Source organism: Lates calcarifer, linkage group LG12 (genome assembly GCF_001640805.2).
Source record: "Lates calcarifer isolate ASB-BC8 linkage group LG12, TLL_Latcal_v3, whole genome shotgun sequence".
NCBI classification, from domain to species: Eukaryota; Metazoa; Chordata; class Actinopteri; family Centropomidae; genus Lates; species Lates calcarifer.
In genome coordinates, this window is record NC_066844.1 from 14,189,676 (window position 1) to 14,199,831 (window position 10,156).

General features: G+C 42.5%; 1 protein-coding gene across 1 annotated transcript in view; it reads left to right on the forward strand.

Annotated features, from left to right (window-relative positions):
• Window positions 1-10,156, forward strand: part of sema3fb (sema domain, immunoglobulin domain (Ig), short basic domain, secreted, (semaphorin) 3Fb) — a 59,426-nt gene that overhangs the window by 44,515 nt on the left and 4,755 nt on the right. The window contains 10 exon segments of the mRNA XM_051074520.1: window positions 787-901; window positions 6,140-6,209; window positions 6,312-6,348; window positions 6,350-6,457; window positions 6,704-6,926; window positions 8,036-8,124; window positions 8,341-8,382; window positions 9,082-9,239; window positions 9,652-9,719; window positions 10,023-10,156. Of these exon segments, the coding sequence (XP_050930477.1) occupies window positions 787-901; window positions 6,140-6,209; window positions 6,312-6,348; window positions 6,350-6,457; window positions 6,704-6,926; window positions 8,036-8,124; window positions 8,341-8,382; window positions 9,082-9,239; window positions 9,652-9,719; window positions 10,023-10,156 (1,044 nt within the window).

A 10,156-nucleotide genomic window follows, 5' to 3' on the forward strand; every position in this document is an offset into this window, starting at 1 on the left:
AACAAACAATAACAAATGTCTCAGAAAGCTTGTGGGGCATCTTTAGGAGCCCATAGTGTCTATATGATGTAGGTGAGGGTCTGCGTGCATGTGTGAACATTACAGCGGGTATATGAATACGGGTGTGAGTGAGAATATGTGGCGTACGTGTGCTCATCGCCTCAGCTGTTCGCTGTTGTATTTATTTGAGGGGGTCAGCCGCTGACCCGGCACACAAACACTCATCCCCCTCTCAGCGGGCTCTGCCACGGTCTCCAGAGACCCCGATCCTGTCATTCTTACTTCGCCACACATCTGGATACTCTTACTGCCATTCACTGTACCCTGTGCGACACCCAAAACACACTCAGCCCTATACTGTAATTACTCTGGAAAGTATGAAAACATTTCAACTCCCAAACTGGGATTCATCAAAAGTGCACGACCTCCCTTTAAAATGAAATATAAAATATATGTAATTTCTTATTAAAATGTGACATTCTCTAAAGATGGTAGCTCTGGAAGCACATACTGGTCTCAGCTCTTTCTTACTGGGATGGATTCTGGCCTCACTCCACCACAGATGGAAGTGTCTAAATAGGAGGAGACAGTGTTTACCATCTCACCCCCCCACACACACCCTTCTCCTTTTAGCTTCCTGGCTTTGCAAACCAGCATGTACTGTATAGCATGTGTGGGTGGGTGGATCCACATGGGTTTGTTTTCAATAAGAGGACAGAGGAGGATGTGAATGTGAATGAATGATGGAGAAACTCTTCTGTGCCTACTCTACCGTTTCAAATGCAGAATGATGACGGGGGCCACTGCTGTCTGGTCAACAAGTGGAGCACCTTCCTGAAGGCCAGGCTCATCTGCTCGGTGCCCGGGGCTGACGGCATGGAGACGCACTTCGACGAGCTCCGTTAGTACAAAGATCTTTACACCTGCCTTGTCAATCAAACATGCTCCCAATACGGTGATGTCTTTTACTGTAGGATTTTTCTGTAGGTCTTCCTGTGTTTGTCAGTTCAGCCAAGGTGGCTGTCACTGCCATATTACGTCAAACAGCTTAACTGATTGATTAACATTTTCATCTATAAAATGTCAGAAAAAGGTCCAATATGATGTCTTCCAATTTCTGGTTTTGTCTGACCAAGAGTCCAAAACCCAAAGATATATAGTTACTATCATGTATGACAAGGAAAAGCACCAATCCTCTCACTGAAGAAACTAGAACTGGAGAATAATTGGGAATTTTTTTAGAATACCATCAGATAATTGATTAATTGTTTTAGCAATTCTTAGCATCCTTCCTGTGCACAGAGATCTATTTTATGTCATGTTATGACCATTTGTTTATAACAGCAAAAACAAAAGCTTGTGTCAGTCAGTGACATGAAAGATATTTTTAAACAATGAAATAGTACTTTTTTCCCCAAAAAAGATTAGTATTACTAACACATCCTTAGCCAAGAACTTCTGTTACACCCTGTTTTTTGACAGAAACCAAATCTCTTCTTTGTGTAGTTAATCATTTTGACACTAAGTATCGAATGGCGAAGAAAAAGTACAAAAATGACATGACTGGATTTATCTCAGACATATTCATTCTCAGGTTCCTGTCATGTATGATCACATCTGAAATATTAAGTAGAGAACAGTCGACTGCAGGGTCTGTTGTTTCTACTGCAGCACCTGCCAAGAGCCAAGAGTGTACTACAAATACACACACACACACACACACACACACACATATGGCAGCCCACTCCCATCGTATGGCCCATACACTGTACTGTAATGTGATTGACACCCACACAGTTCCACCGCTGTAGTTGCCATTTTCTTTCAAGATGTCTTAAACAAAACTGTCTGTTTTTTGTGTGTGTAAGGGCCACTGGGGGGGGGCAGCCTAATGGTGGGCAGATCAGATCACCATGCAGGAATGTCTGTGACTGTGTGTGAGACTATTAGCCTCTCCAGAGGAATCTCTTTCTGTCTCACTGGTTTAAAATAGAGCCTCAGAGTGATAAGGACCTGATGCGTGAGGCTACTGTTGCTCTTGAACTAATCTCAAGAATGAAAAGTGCCATGCCTGTTCAATCCACTGATACTTGTCTCTTTATCTCACTGACACACCCCTTGCCTGTGGTTCTAAAAGCTGCTTTGTTTTGTCCAACAACAATTGTAAAAGTGATATACACACTCAAAAACTCTGTGGCCTTTTCCTGTGTGCGGCCACTTCACCTAAATGAAGAGGAAATGGTTCTGAGTGGAAATGGGCTCACTTTGCCTTTACAAATGAGGGTTCTGTCTTTACTGGTCAGGTCAGTGTTGACACAGGCATGCACTGCAGAGTGGCTCAGTAAGAGGGTTGGAGAGTCGTCATCAGTTGGCGCTGATGATGATTTTCAGGATATTGCCTGAATAAGGCTGTAAATGTGTGGAACAGACTAGTGAATGAACAAGGACGGGCATGACAACATAGACATGTCCATAGAGAAGGAAAGGCACATGCCAGTTTGCAGAGCAGCCATCCCTGCCAAGGACTCCTAGAGGGGGCAGTAAATTGGAAATGATTGAGTCTCATGCTAATGGCTTCACATTTACTGTCTAGATTGAATGTTTATAAAGCTCTTTCACTGGAGGGTTTGTCTTTACAGAGGAAATTGGAGATTTTAGGATTTCGCAAGGGCAAATGAGTCTCTAACTACTGCACATTTAATGTGGGTCATTAAATGATTTGTTTGACATTTTGGGGAAACATGCTTTTTTGATTTTTTTGCCAAGAGCAAGGTGAGAAGATTGATACCACTCTCATATCTGTCTGTTCAACATGAAGCTATAGCCAGCAGCCAGTTAGCTATTAGCAGCTAGCCTGGCTCTGTCCAAAAAATGAAGCATAAAAATAACAATGTTTGCCTGGCAACCAGCAGGGGAAGTTACTGCACCTGACTAACAAATATTCATATACATATAAAATATAAATAAATAAAATAAATAATTGTGTGTTTTATACCTGTTTCACATTTACAGATTTAACAAACAAGATATATCATGTTAACTCATTTTTTCACCAGTTCTTGTGTTAAACTAAGCTAACCAGTGATACCATGAGAATGGTATCAATCTTCTTATCTAACTTTCAGCAAGAAAACTATTTAACATGTTTCCCAAAATGTGGAACTGCCTTTAAGTTTACATACATAACTATGGCATGTACTAAGGAGGCACTGTACTGTAGATGGACTACACTGCTGTTTCAAGCCAGGACAAATTTGGAAAGTTAGACATGCTCGAGTGAGAAGATTCTTAAATGTTCCCCCTTTCTCTGAGAATGTATTAAAATAACTTTACAAGTCATTACCGAGAAGTTTGTTGAAATGTCCAGACCAGCTGTATTACTGGCAAGGTAGTGTTATGTAGAAAGACATTACGGAAAAGCATGCCTGAGACCTGGGGCATTTTTACAGTTGAAATATGTAACACTTATTGGCTCTATCAACTTGTACCTAAATGACCCATAGTGTTTTAAAAGAGTGTTCTAATGTTTTACTCGGTAATAATTACAAGAATAGAATATACTACTGCATTTTAGAGCAACTCTCTGATCAATAGCAAGGGGAACGAAAAGGCAAAGAGAGAGAAAAGAGTCAAGTAGAGACAGAGAGAGGAACAGACAGTATCTGAAACCCAAAAGCTGATCAAGCAGAAACTATTTTCTTTTTCTTTTCTTTTTTTTTTTGAGGAAATGGGATGTATGGCGACTGAGAGTTTATTGTCATACAAACAAATGAGAGATGGTTGTCGAACCTGAACCTTTTCCTAGCAGTTATGAAGACGCAAGATCCCCAGGAGCCAAGTCGTCACTGCCCTGTCAGGATAGCTTTTATTGCAAATCACATAGCTTTGTTCTGCCCATGTTTTCCTGAAGCCATGATCTGTTTTTAGCAACTATAGCTTGGTCCATGACAAATCTGTCTTGGCCTCAGCTGTATATTGTCTTCATATGCGTGCATGTGCGTGTTCTCACATGCAAATTGCACATTTCTGCTGCGCAACAGCTAAGGATAATCTGTTGTGTGACACCCATGACAGACTGTTGTGCTTGCCATGCTAGCCCATGACTGTTCCACTGCTCCGGCTGTGGCAGCTGTGGAAGATGGCATGATGGTGTGTGTGTGTGTGTGTGTGTGTGTGTGTGTGTGTGTGTGTGTGTGTGTGTATGGGTGTGACTTTGGGGAATATGGTAGCTAAGTTGGAGGAGTACGAACAGTGTGCCGGCTGCTAGCTCTCAGCTTTATCCTTTTCTCCAGGAATGAGCTTGCAGTCGTAGACAGCCTCTAGAGCCACACCAGAACCCAGCAGTTCATATTCAAAGACAATGCTCACGGCCTCCATGTATCATTCTATCTGTATAGCTGCCCGACAGCTAATTTCTCATGCTGGTCTATGGTGGATTTAGAGGGCATAAATCTAAATTTGTATGCTTGCTCTTTTTTTGCACCTGATCAATTCTTCACGCTGAATTTTTTTTTTCTTCCTCCATCTCTCGCTTCTCAACTTTCTCGATTGCGTCTTTACTCCATGGTCATTTCCCTGCACAACTAGGTTGGGAGCACATTCTCTGCTTCCCTTGAAGGCCCTTGTCCTATTGTAGGCAGTGAACATGCCTCCTGGGACTAGTATTTAGGTCAGGTACCGAACAGGAGAGAGACTTATCACCCGTCACGTGTTTAGCTCCTCTTTATTTGTTGCTGTGGACCTTTCCCTCAGTATCAACAAAATTATGATCTAAATCAGGCAGTGTCCGATGTCAGAACCCTGTAGGACAGAGCATGTGAGCATTCATGATTTACAGACCTCCAGAATTGGCTTAAGAGTATATGATGCAGTTCCCCCTTGGGAGAGAAGAGATATTTCCTTTCCCTCAAAGTGGAAGACATAAACTATGGGCGAAGGAAGAAGAGAATCCCTGCACATCATGCTCACATTTTCTTGTCTCTTCAGAAGTCTCAGGTGGTTCAGCAGTCACACTGCTCCAGTCTAGACTGTTTGAATTCACAGCCCAACTGTTAAATATCTTGGCTCTGTGTCTGCCGCTTGGATTGAATTGCTTCGTTTAGGATGGTTAGGTGAAATAGCCTCCCAAGGTTTCCATTTCAATGTGTTATCTTGTCAATAAAGCCGTCACCTTACATGTCCAACCCAAGGCCATCATTCAGTGGACTGCTGTGGTTTTACACCTACTGTTTCCATCAGCAGGATATTGAAATGGTAGGAGGTCTGTCTGGCAGGAGGACATTCCTCTTATTAATTCTATTAGACTGTTGGCTAATGTTTCTTTTCCTTTGAGATTTTTCAGCCATGATTCTAGAGAGACCTGTCAACCTGTCAATGAGTCCAGTCAATTTTTAGTGAAATGTATTCATAACTGTTGATGACTAGTCATCAAATTTAGTACACACTCTCATGTCCCCCCCCAGGATGAAAAGTAATGTTCTTTTTTTTTTTTTTTTTTTTTTTTTTTTTTTTTACATATGCTGTAAATGGCTATGACCTCCAGCTGTATGTGTTAGCATGCTAGCACACTAAACTAAGATTTAACACCTTCCTTCTGTGCACTTCCATCCTTGCTTTTATTATGTTTATCTTACACCTCCCTCTTTATAATGCTGTATATTTTTAATTAAGATGGTTAACATGGCAGACAGTATACCCTCCGGACAGCTGCATGCTAGCATTGTCATTATGAGCGTGTTAGCATGCTGACATTAGCATTCAACTCAAAGTACTAAGCTGTGCTGTGCTTGTTATGAACTATTGCAGCCCAGCTAAAGGCAATTAGTTGACCATTCACACCAACAATTAATAAGCAGCACAAAAATTCTTACATGAACCACTGACCTTTGTTCTTTTGGTGCAATCACAGATTTCAGGGACTATTACGCAAGCATAAAGCCACAACCCAAGAGCCCACTGTCCAAATCCACAAGTTGGCACCATGTGTTCTCAGCAAAGATGAAGGTTCAGCCACTTTGTTAGCACACCATACCTTCCAGGGATGTGTAGCCTAAAGGTTTTTCTGGCGAAGAGTGGTTGGATTGACTGAAAGCTGTGTAAATATTAGTAAAGAACAGCACTTTTCTTTTTTTCCTTACAGGAGATGTTTACATACAGCCAACACAGGACACAAAAAATCCCGTGATATATGGAGTCTTCTCTGTCTCTGGGTTAGTGCACTAAAACAGATACAGTATATGCGCAACAGCAGTAAAAGTGTTTTTGTTACTTGAGATATATTTTCTTGACTTTTCTCTTCTACCGCTTCACAGCTCTGTCTTCAAAGGCTCAGCAGTTTGTGTCTACTCCAATGGCAGACATCCGCATGGTCTTCAATGGACCTTTCGCCCACAAGGAGGGTCCCAATTACCAATGGGTAGCCTACACTGGGAAGATCCCCTACCCTCGCCCTGGCACTGTAAGCCTCACCCGATACTAAAACTACACATGAAAATCCCACAGAAAGCTTGCATAACAGTGATTTCTCTGACTTAGACCTCAAATAGAAACCATCTGAACAAGATGCAGGCATCAGCATAATGAAATTCAAAATACTGCTGCAAGTCAAGCTCTTAAATATGCTTTTTCATATGATTATGTCTAGGATGTTCAAGGATTTTAAATACTCAGAATGTATTCTTATGTAATTCTGTTTCTCCCTCAGTGCCCTGGAGGTACATTCACCCCCAACATGAAGTCCACTAAGGACTATCCAGATGAAGTGATTAACTTTATGAGAAATCACCCGGCCATGTACAATGCCGTGTACCCGGTGCACAAGCGCCCCCTGGTGGTCCGGACCAATGTGGACTATGAGTTCACCACCATCACTGTGGACCAGGTGACAGCTGCAGATGGCAACTACGAAGTGCTCTTCTTAGGAACTGGTTGAGTGTTTTGTAAACTTTATATTTCTCAGAAATGAGAGAAGGAGCCAAATCTCCATCATATTTTTTTAGGGTTATTTTTCAATGACTAAGATGTACATGAAGTCAGTCTGAACCTGTGAACCCTTTGATCAGAGTGAGAATGGTGAATGACAGTGTCAGCGGGAAGTTGACTTATGGAGAAAAAAAAATCCCCCCATGGAGATAAATCCCATGTAAGTGGAGGGCTTGTCTCCTTTGCAATCATTTATCATTAAGAGAAAAGCATTCTTGCCTTTTGTGCTCGAGTGGAAATTTAACCAATCAAAGAGTTTGTACCTCTCTCCTGTTCACATGACGTAAACAACAGGGGATTTGTACCTGGAGGGCAGGGGTGGATCAGCAGCAGGAGGGGGAGAAAGAAGGGGGGGGCAGGAGGTGGGTTACAGTCAGTATATCCATCACCTTAATCTTGCCTACTGGTGTAAGAGAGATTATCTGTTTGTCTGCATGTGCTTCGAACCTTTATTAAGACCCCAGCATGACAGCAGCAGCCACAGCACAGTATGCAGCCCTCACATGTTGCATATGACACGTCTTAACTGGCTTCTTTGTTCATCTGTGCATTATGGGGAGGACACTAATGGGTTTGTGTGCAATGGCGGCCACTGTGCAGGAATGTGTGTCCTTTCAGCCGCTGTCAGAGGCAGCCATTCAGCCCTGTGCCGAGGCTCAATGCAGAAGTCATAATAAATCTCAGGTGTCCTGCTCCCAGGAATGCTGAACTCTTTACAGAAATCAAACAGGCCAGAGAAGGGCCAGGGAATGTCTTATGGCATTCGAATGAATAGGTCAGGGTAAGAATGAAGCTGAGGATGACAGAGGAGGTTTGTCATGGTGGCGGCAGCGAGTACACTAAGTGGAACAGAGCCTCACGTCATTGAGGAAAGGTTAAATTGGAGAGAACCACATGACAGAGCTGAGGAGTACGGTGGAGCCTGTTGATATGAGGATTATCCCTTGTTGGAGGTTGCTGAGAGAATAAAATGGGGATCCAAGGGGCTGTTGACAGGTGGGAGGGGTGTGCGGTTGCAGGTGTGTAGTTGACAGGTGTGTGTTGTGGTCCGCAGACAAGGGGACAGTTCAGAAAGTCATTGTGCTGCCCAGAGACGATCTGCAGACCGAGGAGCTGGTCCTGGAGGAGGTCGAGGTTTTCAAGGTAAGCCTTTTTCTCTATCATTTTCTCCTCTTCTGTCATATTTCACCTTACTTCTTTGCACTCACATCTTTGTTCTCTTTGTTCTTCAACTCCCCCTCCATCATAAATTTGTTGTCCTTTCTCTTCTTCTTTTTCTATCCTGTCTCTGCATATTGCATTTTCATCCACTATAAAGATAACACACTATGCTCACAATAAATTATTTTCTCCATCAAGGTCCCTACTCCAATTACAACAATGAAGATCTCATCTAAAAGGGTAAGCCAGATTTTCTGAATCTTTGCTGACATAAAGAGAAAAGAAGCCACCTTCCAAAGATAGATAATGTATGATACAATTTGGAAAAGGTCATGAGCCCCATACGTACAGCTGTGCCTCCCTGTTGCTTCATAATTCTTATAATACACGCATGACAAGGGAAGACAATGAAAAGAGAAATATGGAAAAGACATTAAAGTTTAGTGTTGTCTTTCAAAGTGATTAAAATACTTGGCCTTTTCTCTATGTTATGACATCAGTCCACAGACAGAGAGTTAGTATTACACACAGTCCTGCCAGACTGATGAATTTCAAACAGCTGATCATAAAATTATGATGGCAACCTGATAGAGATGAGCTCAGTGATCTCCCAGATGATCCAGAGCCTGCTGCTGTTTCAGCACAGTGCAGGACTAAATTTTACACTTATCTCATTACACCCATCTGGGTTTGTCAAGTCTTTGTATGAAAGCAAATAATATCCAAGATTGGAATTTTACAAACCACTGAATACCTAATTGTGAAATTTTATCACAGACTGACTTTATAGGATGCAGATATTTTACTTTGAAAACCAGCAACCTGAATTTATGTGAAAATTGTATACATTTCAATGATGGCCACTATTTGTCTCCATATATATTCAATTTCAGTATCAAAATGTTTAACACCATTCTCCATCCTCTTTTCTCTCAACAGCAACAGCTGTATGTCTCATCTGTGGTTGGGCTGACGCAGCTGGCTCTCCACCGGTGTGACGTGTACGGCGAGGCGTGTGCTGACTGCTGCCTGGCCAGAGATCCTTATTGTGCCTGGGATGGCAAGTCCTGCTCCCGTTACTCCGCCTCGCAGAAGAGGTGAGCACCAACAGCAGTGATGGCATGAGTTACACTAACTTCGTAACTAACTGACTGACTCGACTGGTGCGTTGAATGACGCTTAAATTAAACTGCGTGGATGGCTGAATGGCTGTTTTAACGCCACTCTAATCTGTTTCGGTAATATGTTCATCATCATGGTGTGTGGGTGAACTGTGGTTAACACTACACTAATAATTATAGACTTGTGGTATTATAAGTGTAAACAGTAAATGATGTAAATTCGCATATTGTAGTGACATAACATCATAATGGGGTGGTGGTTTGTGGTCTTTCTATCTGAACTGAATACTGTAATGGCTTCATGTATTGTTGAATGGCTTTGAATGGCTTGCGGTTGCTTTATGATGTTTTCTCTCCTTATTCGGCAATACTGGTCTGACCCCTTTAGACGTAGCCGGAGGCAGGACGTCAAGTACGGGAACCCCATCCGCCAGTGCCGAGGCTTCAACTCCAATGGTAAGGCACACAATCTTCAGCCTCCTGGGTTTTCCTTTCTGCTTTTATTGCTTTTCTTTATTCATTAATGAACTCAGAGGTTTGGAAATAATGACGAGTCTCATTGTTGCTGCCCCAAACGGTTCAAGTGTCCCATTGTTATGTGCTGTAATGACTGCATTCTGGCAGCTTTATGGTAATCCATAAGAGCCATATCGCTAGAATGACTTTGATTTTACCACAACTGAGATTTTGGTCCTAAGGAGCTCATGGTAATGAGTGTTTTGGTTGCCATGGAAATCCCTGTCTCTCTCTGCCCTGCAGCCAATAAGAACACTCTGGAGATGGTGCAGTATGGGGTGGAGGGAAGCAGTACCTTCCTGGAGTGTCAGGCCCGTTCTCCACACGCTGTCATCAAATGGCATCTGCAGAGAGATAATAGCGACCGCAGGAAAGAG